The sequence below is a fragment of the Haematobia irritans genome, chromosome 1, assembly GCF_050003625.1.
Source record: "Haematobia irritans isolate KBUSLIRL chromosome 1, ASM5000362v1, whole genome shotgun sequence".
Taxonomy (NCBI): domain Eukaryota; kingdom Metazoa; phylum Arthropoda; class Insecta; order Diptera; family Muscidae; genus Haematobia; species Haematobia irritans.
In genome coordinates this window covers 99662089-99689713 of record NC_134397.1, presented here as the reverse complement: position 1 = coordinate 99689713, position 27625 = coordinate 99662089, and the positions used below count along the sequence as shown (strand labels likewise).

General features: G+C 38.4%; 1 protein-coding gene and 1 long non-coding RNA gene across 2 annotated transcripts; one reads left to right on the top strand and one right to left on the bottom strand.

Moving 5' to 3' along the window:
- Positions 1-289: 289 nt before the first annotated feature.
- On the top strand, positions 290-1335 carry LOC142240468 (uncharacterized). The gene is made up of 3 exons (XR_012723286.1): positions 290-564; positions 629-734; positions 800-1335. It is a non-coding gene; the product is annotated as an uncharacterized LOC142240468 (long non-coding RNA).
- Positions 1336-4590: 3255 nt separating this feature from the next.
- On the bottom strand, positions 4591-26083 carry mRpL37 (mitochondrial ribosomal protein L37). The gene is made up of 5 exons (XM_075291250.1): positions 25857-26083; positions 25064-25408; positions 23287-23567; positions 23061-23230; positions 4591-4926 (listed from the first exon to the last, which is right to left on the bottom strand). The coding sequence occupies exons 1-5, from the start codon at positions 26033-26035 to the stop codon at positions 4672-4674; spliced, it is 1230 nt and encodes a 409-aa protein (XP_075147365.1). The 5' UTR covers positions 26036-26083; the 3' UTR covers positions 4591-4671.
- Positions 26084-27625: the final 1542 nt, after the last annotated feature.

Below are 27625 nucleotides of genomic sequence, written 5' to 3'. Positions count from 1 at the left end.
TCGAAACTAGGATTGAATCCATAAACGTTTGTATGCAAAGCGGGCTTGAACCATTGTACGACGGTTGCTCCCATATATCAATGTATAATAGCAAATTTCCAATCTAAAATTTGTTAAAAACAAAAGGTCTTTAAAAGGACAATGCAATACTTACCAAACAACACAAAATATTTTTTCTATTTTCTCGACTTGTCTCGTGTTTTTAAAAGTGATGCTTTGACGGCGTTGGCGTTTGACATCCCAATAAACACAGGATGCAACAACTTTTCAGTTTGAGGGTAAATATAATTTTCAACATAAATTCAACTTGACTTGAAATAGCTCATCTTCAATACATCTTCAAATTGTTTGCGAATTACTTCCAATTTGCCAAAATGTTGACGAAATATTTGAAAAGATGTTGAAGATGATATGAGAAAACTTTGACAAAACACTACCCTAAAATGCAACGAAAAAACCATGTGGTTTTCAATACTTATTTGTGCAACGAAGTTCGTGGTCAATTGCAAGAAATTAAAAAAATGGAAAATTTTAGACAAATAACCAAATAGTTTATAAAAATAGGTAAGTGAAAATAAAAAATGAAATAAAACTTTAAAGAAGTCACTAAATGTATATCTCTTTGCAGAAAACTAAAATTATGGATTCTACGTTCTTGAAAACATTAAAAAGCTGACCGATGAAAAAATGGTGGACAATTAACTGGAACTGGTTCAAATAGTTTATAATAATTGGTACGTCAATATGAAAAATTAAATCAAAACTTTAGAGAACTCACTAAATTTAAATCTCTTTGCAGAGAACTAAAATCTTTGGATACTACATTCTTGCAAACATTAAGAAGCTGACCAATGAAAAATGAGTGGCTTATCGACATGAAAAATTTTCCAGGAGCATTACAAGTGCAACCAATTAAAATTGTTAAAAACAACAAATTGTTGAAATCAACAACTTCTGGATGAAAATGTGGATCACATCGTCAGTTTAATCCATTTGCTATTATCAGTTTAAAATGGATATTTTGCGAATTTCTTCTGCTGGGAATCAATTCTAACACGCGGTCCAGTACGTTCCTAATTTCAAATTGCCCGCATGTTAATAAATTTTAATGCTGTTTTATGACACCAAAAGGAAGGAAATCGAATTATCAATGCAAACGTGTTTACTAATAATGTTTAAGATATTTAAAGTTTTGTTTTTTTTTTGTTCTTATTTGTTGATATGTTTAATAAGATTATTATATATCAATTGGTATTGTAGTGTATTATGTAGTGTAGTGTATTTTTATATATTTTATTTTGATGAAAATGAATAAATTATACAAAATTCATAGAATTTTGGCTTTGACTTTCAATTTGAAGTGTGGATATCATTCATACAAATTTAGGTTGAAAAGTATTTGCAACGATGTTAATTTTGAATTTGACTCGCATCGAAAATTGTTTGACAAATTATTGAGTAGCGATACATTTCAATTTGAGGATAACACTTGAGATATTATTGCTAATGTGTTGAATTTCACTGTTGAGGGTAATGTCTGATTTTTGTTGAGAACGCGATTTTCTCAACAATTTCTCAACTTGAATATTACCCCAATCCTTTGCAAAAATTTTTGGAAAATTGTTGAAATTTAGCATTTTTCAAACGTTTGTGTTTATTGGGATATCGACGTTGACATTTGTCAAAACCAACATTAGGTCTGTTCGCGTACTTTTCTAGCAATAATTATTGTAATATGTTGAAAACTCCAAACGCTCCAATACTAACAGCCTGTTTCTGTATGTCGAACGAGTTCTATCGATCGACTGAAATGCATAGAAACAGCTGATTTTTAGTTATAAATTCAGTTATTTGTTTCCATTTCAGTCGATCGATATAGCTCGTTCGACATACAGAAACAGGCTGTTAGTATTGGAGCGTTTGGAGTTTTCAACAGTTACACGTTGTCTATTTGCACATTCAATGAGGTTTGTTACATATACATTTTTTTTTCATCCCACGACATTTTCCAGAATGAGACAAAAATTTCTTTACGAGTATCTTCCGTGAAATAGGAGCAACTTCTAGTGGAACTTTTCTCACAAGACTTTGACTTACACGAATCTTTAATTTCTCTGACCTTCCTCTCGTTTATATCTCCTTTGGACAAACCTTGATATTTCTTTCCTGCCATACGTTTTTGCTGGTTGCGTCACTTGTTCACTACAAACTATCCGAAATTCGGAATCACAAATCGCAAGAATTTATTTTTCTTCTAAGGAAAAAATAGATATACTTTAGGACTCCAATACAATTTTAGTTTGAAATTCTCTCTGTAATTCTGTATGAATTTGAATAAATACATTATTTTCAATAAAAAAAAAAGTCAATTTTGATATTTTTGTTAGTTAGGGCCGTTTGCATTTCAGCTAACGATATATATTTAGTGGGAATTCACTCCCCCACCAAACAGTATCACAATGGACTAAATAGTCAAAGTGAACCTGAAATAACGGGATGCCACTATAGCTAACCCAAACTGGGGGCTAATCACGGCATTCGATATCGAGAACTTTTGATCGAAATCTAAATTTTTCGGATCACGGGAGTCGATATCGAGTTTTTTTGATCGACAATTTTTTCGATTGGTAAATTGAAATCGTAAAACATTTTTCACTTGTTTTTTGCATTGTTTTCGTCATATAGGAATAGTAAATATATTAGTTTTAGTTCGAATTGTTGCCAATTTGTAGTAAATTTACATATAATGAACATATTTTGAATATTTAGGACTAATGCAACTCCAATAAAAGTTAAACAAAAATTGGTCATAGTAGAGTTCGGGAGCGAGCATCCTAGCTTGGCAAAGAACCATACATAAAGTGCACATGGTAGATCGATATCCAAGAGATTGTGATCAACCAATTACCGTACCATTCCGTGGCAGCATAACGCTTCTGGACCACCTTGTAAGAATAGTGAATTATGAAGGCTTCCACTCGCAAAAAGTTTTAAGACGGTAGACAATTATAAAGCGATAGAATTGACGTTGGCATGCCACCAAAAATTATTTTCCATTTGAACGCCTCCTTCGTCAGCCGAAATCGTCCATTGACTTTCTAACAGTACACACCATTTCAAACCCTTGTACTTACACCAATAACAATTTGCACTTTTGTATCACAATTGGCAAAGTCCACCTTAAATGTGAGTATTAAAACCAGGATAACATTACCTTGCTATTTTAGCGAAATAATGCCAACTAAATACGGCCTTAAGAGAATAATGTATGCTTTTAGTATGAATGAAATTGATTTTTTGCTAAAAGCACCTATTTTATTGATTAAATCGTTCAATACAATTCCTATAAATAAAAAAATAGTTTACAAAATAAAATTTTTGTCATGTAGATTTGATGAGGGGTGATTTTTTATGTATTTCTCTTTGTGCTCGTAAAGATGATACTCTAACGTAAGAATTAAGACCAACTAGAAGAAAAATGACAAAGTTATAAGCATATTTTTTTGAAAATGTGCCCTTTTTTATCGATATATTTTGAACCACTTAACTTATCACAGATCCACATTTGTTCGTCATCTCAATACCTTGCATTTAAGTACCAATAACGATATAATCGCACATTGTTAGCTCCAGAAATAATTTGTCTAATGAAAAAAAGACGAAAAACTAAAAATATAAGGATATCTCAGAAACTGTTTCATTAAAAAATTATTAGCCTCTACTTTCGAATTCAGGAGATGGAAATACATAAAAAGCAACCTCTCATTAAATGTAAATTTTGGTGTAAACTAGTGTGATTACTAGTTGTTTTTTTAATTCTTTCCATTACAGATTGTCTTAACATTGTTGTTTTATCCGCGTGTATACGGCCAAAGAAGAAAAACTAACGAAAATAAATCCTGGATAACACTCCAAATAAACTTCCAATACTTCGATGGAATTCAACTTATTTCACACATTTAATACAAGTAGAAGTTCATTTCAATATATCGTTAAAAAACGACAAATTTTGTTGCTGGGACAAACAACATTTGTAGTTGTTATAGCAGTAAAAATGTTAGCTATTTCAACTAACGTAGTTTGCTACTTCAGCAGCGATGTTTGTCAAAAAGAATTAGCAAACACGTTTGCTAATTCAGCAGCATTTGTTTGCTATTTTAGCTGTACAAAATGTTTGCTATTTAAACTAACGAATGTTTGTTGAAACAACTACATGCTACTGCTGTTCCTTTTTCAGCAAACAAAAATGCTGTTTTAGCAAACATTTTTGCTATTATGAGTAACAAAATTGGGTGTATGCTCTCTTCTCCTAATGGTAAATACAAATCTTACCAAGGAATTAACAATACATCCAAGTAAGTCGATACTGTTAGATGTAGTGCCAGAATAGACCTCGAGTCCATATAGTACCTGCGGCATGAATAGAGATCAAGCCACAAGATACTTAGCACTCAGCGGCAAATAAATGTTAGTAGAATAAATTCTCCGTAAAACATCGTATATGAAGAAAATGGTGATTTAATTAAAAATTAAATCACCAAACAAATAATTCTTAATCGAACACTACTCAAACAAGTACAACTAAATAAATTGAGTTAAAGTTTTTTATACATATATAAATTATTTTAATCCATAACAAGTTTTAATCGCAAAACAGTGAATTATTATTACTCATACACTTCGATAAAATGCATAGAAATGGCGAAACACGTTTCTATTGTAGCCTTCGAGTGTAGGCTGGCCGTTTCTAAATTCACAATGGGAATATAGATGCATATTTTCTTCTTCGAACCAATAATTGCTTAAATTTGACTTTCCATCTAACTCCAATGTGTTTAGTTGAAATATCCCAAAGTGAAATATATGTCCATCTGTCTGAATGCTTTGAACTACTATGGGCTTGGGGAGTTCCTTTGGACATGTAGCCTGGAAAGAGGAAGTTTAAATTTGATATAAATTTAGCTCTAGTGATAGATATTAGAATCTCATTTCATGAATCAAAGTATGTTTATGGAATCAGGAGAAATGAGACTTATTCACAATATATAGTGGCGTGCAGAAATGAGTAATGTTGTGTTTAATAATTATTATTTTTTTTTTCAATTCTAAACGAATAAAAAAAGCAGCAATAACCCTTAATGGGATCTTAATCGGGCTGTCACTTTAACCTTTGGGACCCACAGTATCAAATTCATTGCAACCGTGTTGAATCTGTACAAAAGCAATTTCTACTGTTTTATTTACGTCGGAACAACTGGACTCCTCAAACCACGCCATCTTCCAAGGAAAGATTTTCACTTGTCAAATTGCCTACACTGAAAAGTAGACGTACTATGCTGAATATCTGTTTTATGATTGTTATTAATGGTAGATTTAAATCAGAGTTACTTCTTAACAGTATCGCATTCAATATACCGTCAAGACCTACTCGTAATTTTGAACTGCTTCGCATTCAGTACTTTCGCACAAACTTTGAAAATCACGACCCTGTTCGCCGATTATGTGACGAATTTAATAAATACTTAAATATTTTGATCTTTCAGAAGGTAAATATAATATAAAAAGAAATATAACATTATTATTAAATACTTAGGCATAAGATACCATTTGTAGTACAGTAATCCCTCGATTTACGTCGTCAAGTTTGTTTTTAATAAATACTATAAATATTTTGTCTTTCAGAAGATAAATATAATATAAAAAGAAATATAACATTATTATTAAATACTTAGGCATAAGATACCATTTGTATATATTGTAGTATGTATAGCATTGTTAGTCTGTGTTATATATCAGAATTACAACAATGTATTTTCTATTAGATCAATTCAATAAAAATGGTTTTTATTTCTCAAACAGTTCTGATAATCAATTTCACAACGAATATATAGTTGCCAGATGAATGGAATACAATAAAATATATGGCAGTTGCCAGATGACTATATAACATTTCTTCCCTCACATCGATTTAGTTGAAACCCAGTCGCTGGGGGCCCGTCTTATTCTGCTCGATCTTCGGGGTGTAGCCATATCTACATTATCGGAGTCCTCGTTATCCTCAACGTCACTATTGCTTCCAATCGCGGTCGGAGCATCGAAACCATAAAAGTCCGACTGAGGTGTCGAAAAAGACCCGTAGGGACTGGACATGTTCGTACCAATAGGCGACGCTGGTTGAGACTGCTGTGTCGCCTCCTCCGGGGTGGTATTATGTGGCAGCGTTTGCCGGACATTATCTTTCGCAGTATAAGATCTGCGTCTCGATGTAACTCTCGTATCTCTATCTCCCTGCAAGGTCTCGTTTGAGTCGATCCGATTTCTAATTTGATATATATGTCGCTTTAACACCTTGCCATTATGCAAAATCTCATAATGCAAATCTCCCATCTTGTTGAGAATCATTCCTTTCACCCACTTGTCCATCTTCGCATTATTGGATAAGAAGAAAACATTTTGTAGGGGTTCCAGTGATCGGAAAGTAGGCTTAAAATCCATGTACTGCTTCCCGGTTGCATTCTCTGATACGTTTCTTGGTACCAACAGGTCGAAATGTGTCCGTATGACACGACCAAAAAACAAAAGTGAAGGCGGGCTACCAGTTGTGGAGTGAGGAGCGATTCGATACTGCTGTAGAAATAGATTAAGATGCCTTTGCAGTTCCCCTTTGGTAGAATTTAGGGACTTAAGTGCATTCTTCACTGTTTGAACCGATCTCTCGGCTTGCCCGTTCGTGGCGGGATGGTACGGCGCCCTGAATCTGTGATATCTGACTCCTGCTTTTGTAAGAAAGTCTTTAAACTCCTGCGAGGAAAAACAGGTTCCATTATCAGAAACTACAGTGTTAGGGACCCCATAACAGGAAAATAACTCAAGTAATTTTATTGTAGCCGCCGATGTACATGATGATGATACCTTGACATCTATCCACTTGCTGTATGCGTCTGTAATAATAAGCATCATCGACCCCAAGAATGGTCCGGCATAATCAAGATGAATGCGATTCCATGGTCCAGTTGGGTACTGCCAATGATGTTGATTAAATTTCTTTGGTTCATTTGCGTATTCAGCACAGTCCTCGCAAGACTTTGCGGTTTTCTCTATATCGGCATCTATGCCCGGCCAGTATACGAAGGATCTGGCTATTCCCTTCATTTTCACAACGCCCAAATGGGCCGCATGAAGATGGTTCAGGACCCTGTCACGTAACTTCTGAGGAACTACGACACTGTGCTCGAAAGTTAAGCATACTCCCGCTAATCTGTAATTCACTTCGGGCGACTTATAACCAAAAGATTGTGAGGACTTGCCACTTTCCAACAGTCTAATTATAACACCCAATTTTTCGTCCTTACGACTCTCCGATCCAATTTTCTCTGCACTCACAGGCAGCTGGTTTATTTGATGAATGACAAATCCATCAAAGTCGTCCATTTCATGTGGCAATAAGGAATTTATTTGTTTTTCATCACTCTTTCTGTTAAGCATTCTCGAGCAGAAATCAGCATTTACATTAGCGTTGGTCGTCTTAAACACAACATTGAAATTAAAGTTCGCGAGAAGTCAGCGTAATTCGCCATACGACTTATACAAAGCACTGGAAGAGATTTGGATGGGTCCAAAATCTGTGACAGAGGCTTATGATCAGTTATAAGCGTAAAATGGCGTGCATACAAGTATAAGACACCTTTGTACAACCCTCACAATCGCTAACGCCTCCTTATCAATTTGTGGGTATTTCCTTTCTGTCTCACTGAGCACTCTACTTGCGTACGCAATAGGCCTCTCTCTCCCGTCAGGTATTACGTGTGACAACACCGCGCCCAATCCGACCTGACTCGCATTCGTCGCCAATAGAAGAGGAAGATCCGAATTGTATGGTGTTAGTACTTGAGGAGATATGAGGGCGGTCTTGATATCGTGGTAGGCCTCGTCGGCTTCTGGGCTCCATTCAAATTTATCGCACTAGATGGGGTTGCAAACACACACTTCGACCTATTCAAGCGTAACCCTTTATTACGAAGTCTTTCCAGTGTTGTGTTTAAGACCGACAGCATTTTCTCAAAGTCTTCCGCATAAATCAAAATATCATCAAAGAAATTGCACACATTGGGAATATCCTGCAATACTGCCTCCATAGACCTCTGCCAAATGGCAGGTATATTCGCCGCACCGTAAACTGCTCGGGTGGGCCGTATTAATCCGTGGGTTGGCGTGTTCAGTGTGAGAACGTGGGCTAATTCAGAATCGACCACTAAATGTGTGTAGGCGTCTGTCACGTCCAAGTGACAAAATACTTTCGATCCTTTCATTTTATTAAAAATATACTCAGGTTTTGGTATCGGATGTTCGTCTATAATAATTTGTGGATTAACAGAGGGCTTATAGTTGCCTGTTATTCTAATCTTACCATTTTTCTTAGAAACCACATGCGTAGTTGATGCCCACTCCGAGTAGTCGACTCTTTCGAATAACCCGGCTGCAATCTTCCGGTCAATCTCTGCGGCATATTCATCTCTCAATGCCAATGGTATCTCCCTAGCCCTTGCAAATACCGGCGTTGCATTCGGCTTTAAATGTAATCTTATAGGGGGTGCTTGAAGTTTACCAGCTGTTTCGCTGAACACATCATCAAATCGCCTCAAAACATTCAGAAGCTCGTTGCTTTCATCTGTTGACAAAACTGGAGACAATGTATTTATCGACTTAACCTGCTCTGAAGTTGAAAATAACTTAACGAAGTCTATTTCTTTAACAAACTGTTGTATCCATTCTCTGCCAAACAATGAGTCGAAATCTCCCTCCACCACGTACAGATTTAATCTTTTGGTTGATGCTCCCACTCTAGCATTCACAACCACACGCCCTAAACACACAATTTTGTGGCCCGTGTAACTGGTGAACCTTCGGTTAGTCTCCTGTATTCGAGAGCTTCGCATAATCTCCCGTAGACTTCTCATACTGATAATGGCACACGGAGCTCTTGTGTCCAACTCCATCACCACTCTATTTCCATTTACAAAAACTTCGATCATGTGTCTGCCCGACTGTGACCCCTTCAACTGATTAAGCCGTTGTACCAACACTGCTATCATCGACATCATCATCGAAAATACAGGACGTTCTTGCCTTGCACACTCTAGCGATGTGGCCCGTTCACTTACAAGCGAAACAAATCGCGTTCCGAAACTTGCACTTGTTTCTGTTATGTTGAGCACCACACCCGTAACATTGTGGGGGATTACATTTTTCCTCACTTTTCACATTTCTCTCCTGAGCCACTCTTGGCTTCGTCCCTTTATATTTGAAGGATTCGTAACCAACCCTGTTGGTATTGCCCTCACTCTCAGACACCGAAAACGTAGTTGTAGCATTTCTCATCTCCATTACCGTTCGATGGGATGCCTCCAAACGTTGTGCGATCTCGTACGCCTCGTTAAAATTTGACGGCTCTTTAGCTATGATTTCGTCGCATATTTCACGTGCGCTCAAACCAAAAAGAAGTTGCTCCGTAAGCATTCTGTCAAGGAATGTCCCATAGTTGCAAAACTTTGCCGCCTGCCGTAGTCGCAACACGAAATTAGACAGCGACTCTCCTGCCTCTTGTGTCACTTTCTTCCATCAAAGTGATCAACAAGCGTTTTCTTCACTTCGTCGTACGTGAGATCGTCAGATGTTTTGGGGCTAATCAAAATCTTCAGAGCCTCATTGAGTTCAGTGCCCATATGGACTAAAACATATCTCTTATAATCTGCCTCAGCAATTTTTCTCAGTCCTAAAGACCATTCGCATCTAGTAAAATAGTCCAAAAGGGATGCCGTGTCCGATGGTTTAAACGGAGGGATTGAGACTGGTGGTGCCACTGCTGTGCGGACAGTCCCGACTCCCTGTGAAATATTTGCCGCTGCATCTGCGGCCGCTCGCACTGCAATGCATCTTTTAGTAATCTTGCCAACGCTTCCAAATCTGCCGCTTCAAGAGGCATCTTTCAACCACTTCTGACACCAATTTGTTATATATCAGAATTACAACAATGTATTTTCTATTAGATCAATTCAATAAATATTCAATATTTCTCAAACAGTTCTGATAATCAATTTCACAACGAATATATAGTTGCCAGATGAATATATAACAGTCTGTAAGGATTACTCCATAGATGAATAATAAAAAAAATAGAGAGATAAATAAAAAAACTCGCATGTACTCAATTTTGCACTTTCTGATGTACTCAGCATAAAACCAAAATATACCGTTAGTTTTGTATTTTGTTGTCTTTTTTATGATCAGTAATACAACTTTCTGTTTAGAAACGTGTTTGAGTTAAAGCTTTATTCGAAGTGTACTGCAATAATATCAAGTAATAATTAAAATGAAAAAGTTATCGCGCGATGTGGAGGACAATATAGTTTCCTTAACTAATAATGGGTCTTCATCACGGAAAATAGCCAAGGAAATAAATATGTTGTTGTTGTAATAGTTTTTAATGTAGTTTCATCCATTTTGTTCTATGCTTATGTAGTTCAGTTAGTAGCCAGATCAAGGAACTCTGCGACAATGATGGGGTGTGTCCAGAGTGATCTGGAGGTGAGACGAGTAGTTTAAGTTGGGCAAGCAAAAAGGTGAAGTGTGTCATGTGGCCCTTGGTTACAGATCGGACACACGTCAGCTACGCTGCTATCAATCACTAATAAGTAAGAATTGAGGCGGCTGCACTTGCCTGATCTTAGTTGGGCCGAGACTACCCTGGTCTAAGGAGGTCTCTAAATATAAGTCAGTCTGTGGTCATTCGCGTCCAAAAAAGAAGAAGTACTACTCCCAAAGAGCAAACCAGGGGCCGCTGAAAAATTGACCAAAGCGGACGCTCGCCTTATGGTAGCAGAAATGAGGCAGAACAAGTCCGTAACGCCGAAAAATACTACTGTTGCCAAAAATAAGCATGTTAGTGAATGAACAGCAAGACGAGCGCTCCACAACATTGGTTATGTTTCAGCTGTAAAAAAAAATAAATCTGCATTGTCCGAAAAGAATGACGGGAAACGTGTTATCTGGTCAGATGAATCAAAATTTAATCGTTTCCAATCGGATGGTAAACAATATTGCTGGCGTCATCCTGGTGATACCATTGAACGCCATCATGTTAAGCAAACTGTGAAGCATGGTGGTGGAAGCATCATGGTTTGGCGCTGCTTCACTTGGTGGCACATTGGGACATTGCAAAAAATTGATGATATAATGAAGAAGAAGACTACCTCGCCATTTTGCAGACTCATCTTCCTGAGTTTGTTGACACGAGTGCCTATCCTGATGATGAGGTCGTATTTCAACAGGGTGGTGATCCGAAACATAGTGCAAAAATAGTGAAAAAATGGCTTAGTGGACAAAAAATTCAAGTGATGAATTGACCAGCGCAAAGCCCCGACCTTAATTTACTTTAATTTAATTTATTTATTTTCATATGTAACTAAGCCTTGCAAAGGCCTTATACAGTTACTTAAATCAACATTTTAAATACTACTCAAAACAATTCTCTTATTTCTAACATTAATATACTAACAATAATACAACAACAGGATACTACTCTATTTAACCCGATTGAGAATTTATGGTCAATCGTGGGAAGACGGCTGGGATTGCACAAATCACCTCCATCAAAATTAGAAGACCTGGTGGGAACGAGTACAGCTTGAGTGGCAGAATATACCAGAAGAAATTATACAGGAATTGGTTGAAAGTATGGCGAAATATATAAATATGGTATTAAACATGTAAGTAAAGTAGAAAGTTGGGCGGGGGCGACTATATCATACCCTAAACCACCCCTACTGAATTAGTAAACATAAGCATTTGTGGGATAACATTATTGGTTTGAGCGATAAACCGCATTTCCATATGTAAGAACATTAAGGGGTACATTTTTATGGGAGTTTTGGCACAATCTGAGCAGAAATGTCTGATATTATATACAGTTGTAGCTGTAGTTGATTTTGCACCTACAGAGTTAGTATATAACTAATATTGAGTCCATTATTAAAAAGAGGAAATCGCTCAATTAATGTGGGTAATAAATCAAAATTCGGGAAAATCGGGCAATATTATTATGTACGAGTTACATGTAAGTCTAAATACGATCGGATGTACATGTAAGTCTAAATACGATCGAGCGATGTATATATATGGGAGCTAGGTTAGGTTAAAGTGGCAGCCCGATTAAGATTCAGGCTCACTTAGACTATTCAGTCCATTGTGATACCACATTAACTAAAAGTACCTATTACATATGGGCACTTCTAGTTTTAACCGCTGAACCTTCTCTATTATTTACTTTTGCGGAACCAACCAGATTGCTCCAAAGACATTAACAAACTGCTTAAGTTAACGTTTTCCAGGTCAGCCAGTAATCTAAAGCTATATGCTCCTTTTTAAATATGCATCTTTATTAAATGAATATAAAGATTACACGTGCTTTTTAGAAGATCAATTTTATTGAACGGTTAGAAAAGGAATGAATACATGGTGAAGAATTACAAAAGAGTAAATGTCATGTAAACATGTTATCGAAACATAAGTGTTACCGTATCGATAGTTTCATTACATACGTAACACTCATAAAATTCGCTTACGCCTTACACAAAAAGCAGGACACTCACACAAGAGGTGTTTAATTGATTCCTTTTCCTCCACATCATGACAGCTTATACAATAGTCATTATACGTCGCACCTATAGTTTTTGCCAATTCGCCTATCAGGCAGCGACCCGTTATAGCAGATATCAGGAGTGCTATCTGACGCCTTCAGAACACTAGCATATCTAGTGTGCGGTTTAAGTTTAAATGGGGCCATATTTGCTTGGTGTCGTTACAACCCTTGCAATTTTCCCATCGAATATTGGCCATCATAACAGCTTTCTCACGCAGTAAGAGCTTGCAGGTGGCCAGAGGCATACCAACAGATTCTAGTTCCTCTGGAATATGTAAGGTAGTTCCTAGCCTTGCTAACACATCTGCTTCGCAGTTCCCCGGTATGTTCCTATGGCCAGGCACCCATATTAGGTGAATATTGTACTGCTCAGCCATCTCGTTGAGAGATTTGCGGCAGTCTATGACTGTTTTCGAGTTAAGGAACACAGAGTCCAAGGATTTTATTGCAGGTTGTCTGTCTGAGTATATATTAATGCCAATATTTGTTGGAACATTACTTCTCAGCCAATTCACCACCTCTCTTATTGCCAATATTTCAGCCTGAAAAACACTACTTTGACAGATAGTGAGCTTTCAATAAAGCTGACTAGTTCATGCAATGCGGTCTCAGTAGACCTGCCCTTCGAGTATGCATGCTGTCGTTTCGAGAGCAAACTTGAATCCACGCTAGTTCTAAGATACATGTCTATCATCTTCTCCAGGGTCTTATGTAGGAATGAGGATAAGCTGATTGGTCGGAAATCCTTCGCACTCGAGTGAGAGGCTTTTCCTGCTTTAGGTATGAAGACGACTTTTGTTTCCCTCCACTTTTCTGGAATATATGCTAAGTTTACACATCGTTTATATATCACCGTCAACCAGGGGATAATTCTTTCAGCCATTGCCTGTAACTCCGCCGGAGTAATTCCATCAGGTCCGGGGGATTTGAATGGTCCAAAGCTATTTAAAGCCCATTTTATTCTAGATTCCGACACAATTTCCTCGATAGGAAATGATCGCTGAGCCTCTGTTACACCGCCGGAACATGGTTCAACCGTCTGATTTCCACGGAAGTATGTGTCCAAAAGTACCTCCAACGTCTCCTCACTGGACGTTGTCCAATTTCCCTCCGATGTTTTAATGAAAACCGTAGTCTGGAAGCCTCTGACGTATTCTCAATACTGCTACAGTAATCATCCCAAGAGTTTTGTTGAGACCTTCTCAGTTCTCGTTTATGTGCTCTCAGATTCATCTTGTAAGTGTCCCAATCCTCCGGAGCTCTTGTGGACTTTGCTTTGTTAAAGAGCTTCCTGCAGGATTTCCTCATATTACTTAACTCCGTAGTCCAAGCAGCTTTCAGTGACATGTTGAAGGCCTTAGTAATCCGCTCCACTGCGTGTTCGATATCTTGCACAGTGCTCATATTTGTCTCCGGCATTTCCGGTATCATCAAATTGAACGATTCCCTATACCCATTCCAATCAGCTTTCCTAACATTTGGCGGAAATATGGTCTTTGAAGTACGAACAGCCAATCTGAAACTGATGTAGCGATGATCTGAGAAGCTATGTTCCCTCAAAACTTGCCACTCAGATATCTTATCATTCAGTTCCGGAGAGGTCAACGTGACGTCCAAAACCTCTTGTCTATTCCTGGTGACGAAGGTTGGTGCATCTCCCTTATTGCAAACTACCAGGTTAGTACGCAAAATAAACTCTATTAGCGACTCTCCCCTTGCATTAGTATCACTACTTCCACAAATACTATGATGTGCATTTGCATCGAATCCCATAATGAGTTTTGTCTTTGTTTTTAGTGACTCCTCAACTAAGGTCTTAACGGCACAGGGTGGCATCTCCCTATCATGTCCCATGTAGACCGAAGATACCCAATATTTGCATGTGGATATCTCTAGACTGGCTACGACAGTGTCTGCGTTGCTCAATGAAGGAAGCAGAAACAAGTTTAGTTCGTTTTTAGCAATTATACATGCTCGATTTATATCGGTACCGGTATTATGCAAAAGTTTGAAACCCGGAGTGCTTAATTCACAAATCTTGTTCTTATATCTGTAAGGTTCTTGAATAAGAATTATATCTATGTTTCCTTTCATCAGGAGAACTTTTAAGGCAGCACAAGCGACCTTACAATGGTGAAGATTTATCTGGAGGAACCGTAGAACCATCCAAATTTTCAACCACCGTCACATCAGCCGCTTCAATTGAGTCATCAAGGGCTTCCTATTCACAGATCTCGGTGACTCTCGCAACAATCCGCGGTTCAGCTTTGGTGAGGCTTGAGCCTGTAGAAACTTCCCGCATATGATTTTCGCCATAGTCTGCAGGTTGTATGTCTCCTTCGGCTTCGCTAGGAGATTTTTTCACTGCTGACTCTACCGGAGGCTTGTCCGTTTCGGAATCCTTTGGCTGATCGCTTTTGTATACCTTCATATGGATATCATGAAAGCCATAACTTACATGTCCTTGGGTCTGGGCTAGATGTGGCAGCGACTCTATGTTTAATATAAACACCGCATGTCGTCTTGCTCCATCCACCTCATCCAAACGACCAACCTTCCAATCGGCGGTTGGAAGATCTGGGTTACATTCTTTTAGTCTCTCTAGTATTGACTCAGGATCAGGAGGGTTTGCCGGTATCCATGCATGTGCTCTAGGTTTAGCCGGTATGTCTTTTTTATCGACTAACGCCAAAGCGGCTCCTTCCCAAACTTCACCAATTAGCATCAATGCAGCTTTAAAGAAATCCATAGACCTCTGGTCCGCAAAAGCTATTAACTTATATCGTCCTTGATACCATCCAGCATCTTGCCGTCGAGGACTTGGTCCGTGAAACTTTTTTCGCACCTCTGAGTAGACACCCGACAACGCGTTCTCAATTTCCCCCCATTTTTGCCTTGGAATCATACCGTCCAATGCTCCTTTTTTAATAATAGCCATCACAAGGCTGTCTTTTGCAACTGAGGCAAACGATCTTTGATCCCGTTTAGAGGATGGCAGCTCATCCGGTGATCGCTCCCTTTTTCCAGCTTCAAGAATTCCTTGAGCCCATTTTAAGGAATCGCTTTGCTTAGCCGACAACGTGCTTGGGTCGACTGGTCCTAATTTCTTTAGGATAAACAAAACATTTCTTCGTCCCTTGAATCTCTTTCGAGAGGGATTGCCTCCTTTTGATGTCGTCACCTTGGAATAGGTTCGACTTACCAAAGTGTCACCGCCAGTCGACCCGTCTACAGGTCGACTAATTGGGCCTGACTCTTGGTCGCTGCCCAAATTTATAACTTCAGTCGTTACCCGTCCACTGGGCCCTGAAGTTAGCAACCCAGTGGATGACTTTGAATTTCGCTGCATGGTGGTTTATTATTTCCACCACATTTCGTAATAAGTACTTATTACGATGAAATACTCCGCTATTAGAAAACACGTCCGTTCAGTTCGACGGTTGAAAGTAACACTGTTGGGGATTAGAGTCTCAAACTTTTTGTCGAATAGTGGACTCGCGAAAGTGTAATCCACTACGTTAGGCACATCTGGCATTATTTTGAGGACCGAACTGTGACCGTAACTTTTTTCCGACCACAGCGATAGCTCGCGCAACCGCACAGCCCTTGTTGCAGCTGACTGTTTGGCCAAAATGTCTAAAGGCAATAGATGCAGCATGACATTAATAGAATTTGTTCCCGTCTTGCTGAATGCGCCTGAGATACACAAGCACGCCATACGCTGAACTTTGTCTAAACTTGTCGGCTGGTGAAGTGCCGGCCACCAGACTACAACACCATATAGCATTATAGGTCTAACCACTGCCGTGTATAGCCAATGCACAATTTTTGGTTTTAGTCCCCACTTTTTTCCTATTGCCTTTTTGCACGAGTACAAAGCTACCGTTGCTTTTCTCGCCCTTTCTTAAATATTAAGCTTAAAGTTCCTGTCCAAAATAACGATATATGGGAGCTATATCTAAATCTGAATCGATTTAGATTATATTGTCCAGATTTAATTGAAACCCCAGAAGGTGGCCTTATGCTAAATTTGAGTAAGATCAGTTAAGAAATGAGGCCTCGATGGTCAAACATAAGGTTATTAATTTTTATTACTCAAAATCGGGCGATACATATATATGGGAGCTATATCTAGGTTAGGTTAGGTTAAAGTGGCAGCCCGATTAAGATTCAGGCTCAATTAGACTATTCAGTCCATTGTGATACCACATTAACTAAAAGTACCTATTAAATATGGGCACTTCTAGTTTTAACCGCTGAACCTTCTCGATTATTTTTCTTCGCTGAACCAACCAGATTGTTCCAAAAACATTAGCAGACTGCTTAAGTTAACGTTTTCCGTTTTCTGACGTCTCGAGAACATTAGCATATCTAGTGTGCGGTTTAAGTTGAAATGGGGCCATATTTGCTTGGTGTCGTTACAACCCTTGCAATTCTCCCATCGAACATTTGCCATCATAACAGCCTTCTCACGCAGTATGAGCTTGCAGGTAGCTAGGGGATACCAACAAATTCTAGTTCCCCTGGAATATGTAAGGTAGTCCCTAGCCTTGCCAACTCGTCCGCTTCGCAGTTCCCCGGCATGTTTCTATGACCAGGCACCCATATTAGGTGAATATTGTACTGCTCAGCCATCTCATTGAGAGATTTGCGGCAGTCGATGGCCGTTTTCGAGTTGAGGAACACAGAGTCCAAGGATTTTATTGCAGGTTGACTGTCTGAGTATATATAAATGCCCACATTTTTTGGAACATTACTTCTCAGCCAATTCGCCACCTCTCTTATTGCTAATATTTCACCCCGAAAAACACTACAGTGATTAGGTAATCTTTTCGATATTCGAAGTTCCAGATCATTAGAATATACGCCGAAACCCACTTGCCCTTCCAATTTGGAGCCATCAGTGTAGAAATCTATATATTCTTTATTCCCCGGGGTCTGTGTGCACCACGCTTCACTGTTGGGGATTAGAATCTCAAACTTTTTGTCGAAAAGTGGACTCGCCAAAGTGTAATCCACTACGTTAGGCACATCTGGCATTAGTTTGAGGACCGAACTGTGACCTAACTTTTTTCCGACCACAGCGATAGCTCGCGCAACCGCACAGCCGTGTTTGCAGCTGACTGTTTGGCCTAAATGTCTAAAGGCAATAGATGCATCATGACATTAAGGGAGTCTGTTCCGGTCTTACTAAATGCGCCTGAGATACATAAGCTCGCCATACGCTGAACTTTATCTAAACAAGTCGGTTTCTGAAGTGCCGGCCACCAGACTACAACACCATATAGCATTATAGGTCTAACCACTGCCGTGTATAGCCAATGCACAATTTTTGGTTTTAGTCCCCACTTTTTTCCTATTGCCTTTTTGCACGAGTACAAAGCTACATAATTATTTTTTTATTTCTAAACGAATAGAATAAGCAGTAATAAAGAAACTCAAAATAATTTTATTTTTCCTTTATTCCTTCTTCAATTCTAAATACAACAACAAAAAATTCAAAACAAAAAGTAAAGAATTCAGAGAGATAAATAAACAACAAAAAACTCGCATGTACTCAATTTTTCTATACCGGTGTCGGAACGTTTTCTAGTACTTGGTCCATAACCCTTTATTTTTATACCCTAAACCACATAGTGGTCAGGGTATAATAACATTGATCTGCCAAAAAATGTACCTACCAGAAATATTGATTTTAGACCCCATAAAATATAAACCGATGGACTCAGAATCACCGCCTGAGTCGATCTAGCGCTTGGTGTCCGTCCGTCTGTCCATGTATTTGTTGTTCTCAGGATTCCGGTCGCAATTATTAACCGATTTTGATGAAATTTGGTACAGGGTGTTTTTTGGGCACAAGGACGAACGCTATTGAATTTGGAAGAAATCGGATCAAATTTAGATATAGCTACCATATACATGTATCGCCCGGTTTCGACAAATGGGGTCAGGTTGCGCTTTTTACAGAAAAAAACCCTTATTTAGCAACCGATAGTACTCAAATTTGGCTAAATTAAATCTTCTATAGCACTAACCATATGTGCAAAATTTCGAAATCGGTTCAGACTTATATATAGCTCCCATATATGTGTATAGCCCGATTTTCTCAAATTTGGCCATAACACCCTTATTTATCAACCGATCTTACTCAAACTTGGCTTACTATAATCTTCTATAGTACTTACAATATGTGCAAAAAATCATCGAATCGGTTCAGATTTAGCTATAGCTCCCAACTATATGTACCGCCCGATTTTTCTAAATTTGGCTATAAAGCCCTTATTTATTAACTGACCTTACTCAAAGTTGGCTAGATCCAGTCCTCTATAGTGCTAACTGTATGTGCAAAATTTCATCGAAATCGGTTCAGATGTAGATATAGCTGAGTAAGTCCTCAACCGTCGAACGGAACGGACGTGTTTTTTAATAGCGGATAAACTCATCGTAATAGGTACATACTAAGAATTTCAAGTGTGGTGGGATATTAAGCCACCATGCAGCGAAATTCAAAGTCATCCACTGTGTTGCTAACTTCAGGGCCCAGTGGACGGGTATCGACTGGAGTTATAAATTTGGGCAATGACCAAGAGTTAGGCCCAATTAGTCGACCTGTAGACGGGTCGACTGTCGGTGACACTTTGGTAAGTCGAACCTATTCCAAGGTGACGACATCAAAAGGAGGTAATCCCTCACGAAAGAGATTCAAGGAACGCAGAAATGCTTTGTTTGTCCTAAAGAAGTTAGGATCAGTCGACCCAAGCACGCTGTCGGCTAAACAAAGCGATTCCTTAAAATGGGCTCAAGGAATTCTTGAGGCTGGAAAAAGGGAACGATCACCGGATGAGCTGCCATCCTCCAAAAGGGATCAAAGATCGTTTGCCTCAGTTGCTAAAGACAGCCTTGTGATGGCTATAATTAATAAAGGTGCATTGGACGGTATGGTTCCAAAGCAAAAATGGGGGGAAATTGAGAATGCTCTGTCTGTCGTCTACTCACAGGTGCTGGAAAAGTTTCCCGGTCCAGACCATACCGGCTAGACCTAGAGCACATGCGTGGATACCTGCAAACCCTTCTGACCCTGAATCTATTTTAAATAGACTGAAACGATGCAATCCAGATCTTCCAACAGCTGATTGGAAGGTTGGCCGTTTGGATGAAGTGGATGGACCAAGACGGCATGCAGTGTTTATATTGAACACTCAGTCTTTGCCACATCTAGCAAAGTCCCAGGGACGTGTATGTTATGGCTTTCATTATATCCAAATGAAGGTATATAAAAACGATCAGCTAAAGGATTCAGAAATGGACAAGCCTCTGTCTGAATCAGAAGTAAGCGGGTCCTCTTGCGAAGTCGAGGGAGATACCAAAGTTGAAGACATGGATAGACACCGTATGCGAGAGGAGGTTTCTATTGCCTCAGAACTCACCAAAGTTGAACTTATAGTTATTGCGAGAGTCACCGAGATCTCTGAAGAGGACATTCTTGATGACTCGATTGAACCGGCTGATGTGACGGTTGTTGAAAATCTCGATGGTCCTACGGATCCTCCAGATAGATCTTCATCATTAGGGCTGTTTTCTTTTAGCACTGGATATGCTAAGCCGTTAAGGACTAAAAGAAAACAGAGTACTCGTTTATCCAGGACATCTCCAAAAATATGCAACACTGTCATCAGCTGTTTAAAAACAATCACAGAATATAAGTGAAATCATGCATTTTTAATGTATCAAATGCGTCAATTAGTAATAAATATTTACTGCTGCGATTATTTATGACACTGTATCACTTTGAATTTCATGTTTTTCGATAAAATAGTCACAATAAATTGCTATTGTGAATCGAAGAAGCGTCACTTTATCCAAATACAATCTGGCAATATCGGCGCGACTTGCACTGATGATATGTTCTGGATAGAACACCAGTGCAACGATGTTCTGGATAGCCCATACAAATGTTGCATCCAGTGCAAAAAGAAAACAGCCCTATTGTAAGGCTGCATGTGCTGCCTTAAAAGTTCTCCTGGTGAAAGGGGACATAGATATAGTTCTTATTCAAGAACCATATGTTTATAGAAACAAAATATGTGAATTAAGTACTCCGGGGTTCAAACTATTGCAGTATAGTGGTAATGATGTAAATCGAGCCTGCATAATTGCTAAAAACGAGCTCAACTTGTTTCTGCTTCCTTCAATGTGCAATACAGACACTGTCGTTGCCAGTTTAGAAATAGCCAAATGCAAATATTGGGTATCTTCGGTCTACATGGGACATGACAGGGAGATGCCTCCATGTGCGGTTAAGACCTTAGTGGAGGAGTCACTGAAAACAAAGACGAAACTCATTATGGGATGCGATGCGAATGCACATCATATTATATGGGGAAGTAGTGATACTAATGCAAGGGGAGAGTCGCTAATAGAGTCTATTTTGCGTACTAGCCTGGTAGTTTGCAACAAGGGAGATGCCCCAACCTTTGTCACTAAAAACAGGCAAGAGGTTTTGGACATCACCTTGGCAAGAACTGAATGAAATGATATCTGAGTGGCAGGTTTTAAATGAACACAGCTTCTCAGATCATCGCTAATTTGATGTTCATATCACCAAGACCATATTTCCGCCAAATGTTAGGAAAGCTGACTGGAATAGGTATAGGGAATCGTTCAATATGATGATACCGGAAATAACAGACAAATATGAAAAATGTGCAAGATATCGAACACGCAGTGGAGCGGATTACTAAGGCCTTCAACATCTCACTGAAAGCTGCATGACCTAGAGGGAAGCCAAGGGGGAAAAGTCGACCACCATGGTGGTCTACGGAATTAAGTAATATGAGGAAATCCTGCAGGAAGCTCTTTAACAAGGCAAAGTCTACCAGAGCCCCTGAGGACTGGGACGCTTACAAGAAGAATCTGAGAGTATACAAGCGAGAACTGAGAAAGGCTCAGCATAACTCTTGGAATGATTACTGCAGCAGTATTGAGAATACATCCGAGGCTTCCAGACTACGGAAGGTTCTAGCATCCACAAACTCCGCTCCAGGTTTCATTAAAACATCGGAGGGCAATTGGACAACGTCCAATGAGGAGACGCTGGAGGTACTATTGGCCACAAATTTTCCTGGAAATCAGACGGTTGAACCATGTACTGGCGGTGCCACAGTTGCTCAGCGGTCGTTTCCTGTCGAGGAAATTGTATCGGAAACTAGAATAAGATGGGCGCTAAATAGCTTTGGACCATTCAAATCCCCCGGACCCGATGGAATTACTCCGGCGGATTAAAGCAGTAACTGACAAAATTATCCCCTGGTTGTCGGCGATATATAAAGGATGTATCAACTTATCATATATCCCAGGTAAGTGGAGGGAAACAAAAGTAGTTTTCATACCTAAAGCGGGAAAAGCCTCTCACTCGAGGGTGAAGGATTTCCGACCAATCAGCTTATCCTCATTCCTACTTAAGACTCTGGAGAGGATGATAGATATTTATCTTAGAACTAGCATCGATTCAAGTTTGTTCTCGAAACGACAGCATGTATACTCGAAGGGCAGATCTACTGAGCCGCATTACATGAACTAGTCAGCTTTATTGAAAGCTCACTATCTGTCAAAGAATACACAATCGTGGCGTTTCTAGACATCGAAGGGACGTTCAATAATGTCCAGCCGAGCTCGATATTAAATGGACTGACAACTCTGAATGTTGATCCATGTATACTTAGGCTATTAGACGAACTTCTAATGAAGACACGTATTTCAGCCACACTAGGACAAGCAAACATACAAAGGTATGTGAACAGAGGCACTCCCCAAGGAGGAGTTCTATCACTTCTTCTTTGGAATGTTGCTATAAATAACCTTCTAGTTACCCTAGAAAAAGAAAGGATAAAAGTGGTGGCATACGCAGATGATGTGGCTCTAGCAGGATTTACCCCAAGACAATGGTCTTGGGGTAAATCCTGCAAAGACCGAACTAGTCATGTACTGCAAAGATCGCAAAACTCCCACGGGTAGGCCCATTTCCTTAGGGGGTATTGAAATTCCCTTTGGTGACTGTGCAAAATACCTTGGCGTTATTTTGCACAGGAAGCTGAACTTTAAGCTTAATATCGAAGAAAGGGCGAGAAAAGCAACTGTACTCATTTCTGCACGCCACTCTAGTTGCCCTAAAATTTGTGAAAGATAAAAATCCTCATTTCATTGCATAACATTATATTTACTCTAAGAATTCTTCGGCTATATCTACAGTAAATAGTAAACGTGCCGTACGTATGAAAACTATTCTAACCATTTGTTTCACATAATAAATTCAGAGGTAAATGAGAACATCTTAGCCTTATATATAAACTTATTGAATACGTACCCCATACACCTGCTTCGCCCTAGATACGGCAACAGCGAATGCACTCAATAAAGTACGACTTTTAAACTGAGAATTGTTTACTCGAGATCCATGTAAATTCCGCACTTTTTCATGATCAAAGAATGAGACAATGGTGTGTGGATAAAGGCATTTCATTTTACTATTAAAAGCTGAAATAATTTAGTTCAAATCAGTTATACTATATATGTATAGAATTTTTACTCACGAAATTGTGTTTCTTTGTCACATATATTTCTATGAGGTAGAGATATGGTGCATTTTATTGGATACATATTCGGTATATCTGATTCGAATTTTCCTTTGATTGGTTCAATTGGTTGCTTTGCGGTTATCATTTTAAGCGCTTTTATATTTAGTTGAATTAGGTCTTCATCTTTAGGTACAAGCACGTTGACGCGAACATCATCAAGTAGCCGGCGTCTTGATGTATAAGATAGTGTTGCTAGTTTCTCACATTCCATTAGAAATTTGTTTAACATCAAACGACTACGGATAAATTTATTAAAGATGTAATACGGTTATTATGAATAAAACAGATACAATTATAACAATGAGCTCTCTCTTTTGATGCAAAAGAGAGCGCTCAACATGGGGATATCCCCTATGTTCCGAAATTCGGAATCGCAAATCGCAAAATTTTCCTTTGACCATAATTTCTTAACCCTGAAACTTATAAACTTAAATCTTGGTAATATAGTTCTTTTTAATTAGAAGTTAGAATTAAAATTGGTTTGAAGTCCAAGAGTAACTCTATTTTTTCGTTGCAAAAAAAAAATAAATTCTTGCGATTTGCGATTCCGTATATCGGAACATGTAAAGCAATTTCTTAGTAGATTACACCAAAAATTTGGAGCGAAGTTCCACTGAGAAAAATGTCTATATATATTGATTTTTTTACAATTTTCCACATAAATAGAACTATAAATACCGTTAATACACATAATGCGCAACAATGGCCACAATATTGTGCCTTGGGTCTCTTTGGTAAGAGATCTAGAGTTATTGCCCGAAAAACGATGGTAGGTTTAGTAAATCAATATATTACCCGATCGACCCTATCACATGTTGTGAATTTTAAACTTTGTTTCTGTTCTCCGTATTCCTTGACGAATACGAACATATTACTGCGCGAACCGCAAAATCTATTGTTTGCATTTTCTGATTATATTAAAATTAGGTTTATTTACGAACTAAATGTGAAGTGTATTTCAAAGATATGTCTTTGAAAATGCGAAGTGCAGTTCAATGGTGATGACATTACAGATATTTCGAAATATGCAATTCATATTTTCAGTTTTGTTATCATGACCCTCATGTGATTAATATTTTCCATATCCATAACATGTGATTAACCCTTTGACTACCGATGTCCACTTAGGACATATTGGTGAGCACTAAAATGCATTTTTATGAACTTCTTTAACAATAAACGAAATATACTAAATTTTGAGACCACTTTTCTACTGTATGTGTCTAGTAAATGGACATATGGATATTATAGGCCAAATAGCGTTTATTTTCGTAAGGTCATTTGGTCCCGATTCAAGAATCATGTTTTCAAAATAAACTCTTACAGCTCTTGAAGTAATTGAGGTAGGTCCTCATATTTGTTCTACATGCTGCTAGTAGAATTAAAAACAGAAGAAAAATTAAAATTAATATTATCCATATCCATTATCTCTGCCTGTAAATTATTATTGAATTCGGTGAGAGCGGCCTATAGTTCTCCTCAAAGCCAATATCGTTGTATATTCCGTTTACAGTAGAACATTTTAAACTTCAATTAAACAAATGAAGGAATATGAGACTCCTATAAACGGAACAAAAGTAGTGTCCAATTGTATTTTATATGTAGATGAATTCTTTTTGCCAATACTCAAAATTTTCTGTTGATGATATAGCTTTGCTTGGGGAATATTACTTTTTTAGCTAAATTGGATGATTTATCTGTGTTTATCTAAGCAACCATCATATATACTTACTTTCGTCGATATTGACATATTCCATATTCTCTAGGAAGGTTATATCCCGGTCGCTCAGACAGTTTTACTTTCGGCAGTTTTTCTTGCTCAGCATCGAATAAATATGATGCTAAGACCACTCGCGGAATAAGATGCTCGATACCACTGGGAATTGAAATACTATCCAATAATTCCAACCATTTTTCCGGCAAGCCCTTAACTAGTATTGATTTGGTAAGAACCTGTGCTTGCGGCATTCCTTCCAGTAAAACATTTTCGTCAGCATAAACATATCCATTATATTTGCCCAAGTGTATATTAGTTGCATCGTTTTCAACATGATCATTATTGCATGGAACGTCATAGCTAACGACAATAAAGTATCTGATTAAATTGCAAGGAAAACGACAATGTAGTTGCTAAAGCCCAGTAGTAAGTTCATGTTTCACTAGTGGTAATTAAAATCAAAAGTACAAAATAATAATTAAAGCTCAAATTATTTGTGGGGATTATTTCAAAGCATCAATTGAAAAAATTGCATACTTTAAAATATAGAAAGGTAGCCGTAACAAATTTGAAACACAAACTTAGTACCGGCCTACTCTTTACCAGAAATGGAGAATGTCGTTTTATAATGAAAGTCAAACATTTCAGGCTTCGATCCTTACAAAATAAGAAAGTTCAAAATGTGGGTCTTTTCTCTTCCGACTTTAATGAATTTTCCAAATATAAGAATATTCTTATTCATGTTTTGAATTTAATTGTGAAACAAAAACGTACTCCTGAATTAGCGTGTTAGTGTTTCATAACTTACATCTCTCTTTCAATTTGAGGTTTTACAATTTGCGACGGATCCTTAACCAAAATTCCGGCCTTCTGCAGTTCCTTCAAAGCTCCGTTATCGCTTGGAACACGCTTACCTTGTATTTGCCAGTGCTTCTTAAAAGTCCATCCCAAATGCTGAGCATATAGACGCGGAGAAAACCTCATCATAAAAATTAAACCACACCAAGAAAGACTATTACCAGAAGAATTATTAGAAGAACAATACAAACGAAAAGTGCTCTCGATTTTTGAGAAATTAAATACCGAAACTGTAGATGGCACTGACAGACATTGCTTTTGAACACATCATGTGCTTTATACGCTTTACAGACTATCAGTTATTCCGGACGGAATGTCGGTGTTTGTAAAGAATCTTACAATGTGTCGGATCGATACGACATGTCGGCGATGACTAAATAATCGGTAAATGTGTTATCGATCCCATAAACATGCAGCTGTCTCGATTATGCATTCGGACCTAACTTAAAATTGGTAACAATATATAGGATACGTTCGACACGAGCACTGTCGTCCGGAATAACTGATAGTCTGTAAAGCGCATTATGCGCTTTATATTATCAGTTATTCCGGACGACAGTACTCGTGTCGAACATATCCCATATATTGTGCAATTTATAAGTTAAGTCCGAACATAGACCAATTAAATAAATGGTGATTTGTTAAGAGCTTGATAACTTTTTAAAAAAAAAAAACGCATAAAATTTGCAAAATCTCATCGGTTCTTTATTTGAAACGTTAGATTGGTCCATGACATTTACTTTTTGAAGATAATTTCATTTAAATGTTGACCGCGGCTGCGTCTTAGGTGGTCCATTCGGAAAGTCCAATTTTGGGCAACTTTTTCGAGCATTTCGGCCGGAATAGCCCGAATTTCTTCGGAAATGTTGTCTTCCAAAGCTGGAATAGTTGCTGGCTTATTTCTGTAGACTTTAGACTTGACGTAGCCCCACAAAAAATAGTCTAAAGGCGTCAAATCGCATGATCTTGGTGGCCAACTTACCGGTCCATTTCTTGAGATGAATTGTTCTCCGAAGTTTTCCCTCAAAATGGCCATAGAATCGCGAGCTGTGTGGCATGTAGCGCCATCTTGTTGAAACCACATGTCAACCAAGTTCAGTTCTTCCATTTTTGGCAACAAAAAGTTTGTTAGCATCGAACGATAGCGATCGCCATTCACCGTAACGTTGCGTCCAACAGCATCTTTGAAAAAATACGGTCCAATGATTCCACCAGCGTACAAACCACACCAAACAGTGCATTTTTCGGGATGCATGGGCAGTTCTTGAACGGCTTCTGGTTGCTCTTCACTCCAAATGCGGCAATTTTGCTTATTTACGTAGCCATTCAACCAGAAATGAGCCTCATCGCTGAACAAAATTTGTCGATAAAAAAGCGGATTTTCTGCCAACTTTTCTAGGGCCCATTCACTGAAAATTCGACGTTGTGGCTCGTTAGTAAGTCTATTCATGATGAAATGTCAAAGCATACTGAGCATCTTTCTCTTTGACACCATGTCTGAAATCCCACGTGATCTGTCAAATACTAATGCATGAAAATCCTAACCTCAAAAGAATCACCCTTTATAAGACATCTCAAATGAATTCACAGAGCTGTAGTTTGTCTGCACACCGTAGAGGGCTCTTTTTCGTCTGCAATTGAGTGATTTTTTAATTTGGCTTTATTTTTGTTTTCTTTCCTTTGTTCTCTTGATGAAACACAAAATATTGTAAAAGCTTA

Coding starts and splice junctions, on each gene's coding strand:
- mRpL37 (XM_075291250.1), bottom strand. CDS start 26,035: ATGATGAGGTTTTCTCCGCGTCTATATGCTCAGCATTTGGGATGGACT. Junction 23,568..25,063: donor ATATGTCAATATCGACGAAA/GTAAGTATATAT, acceptor ATTTATCCGTAG/TCGTTTGATGTTAAACAAAT. Junction 23,231..23,286: donor TGACAAAGAAACACAATTTC/GTGAGTAAAAAT, acceptor AAATTATTTCAG/CTTTTAATAGTAAAATGAAA.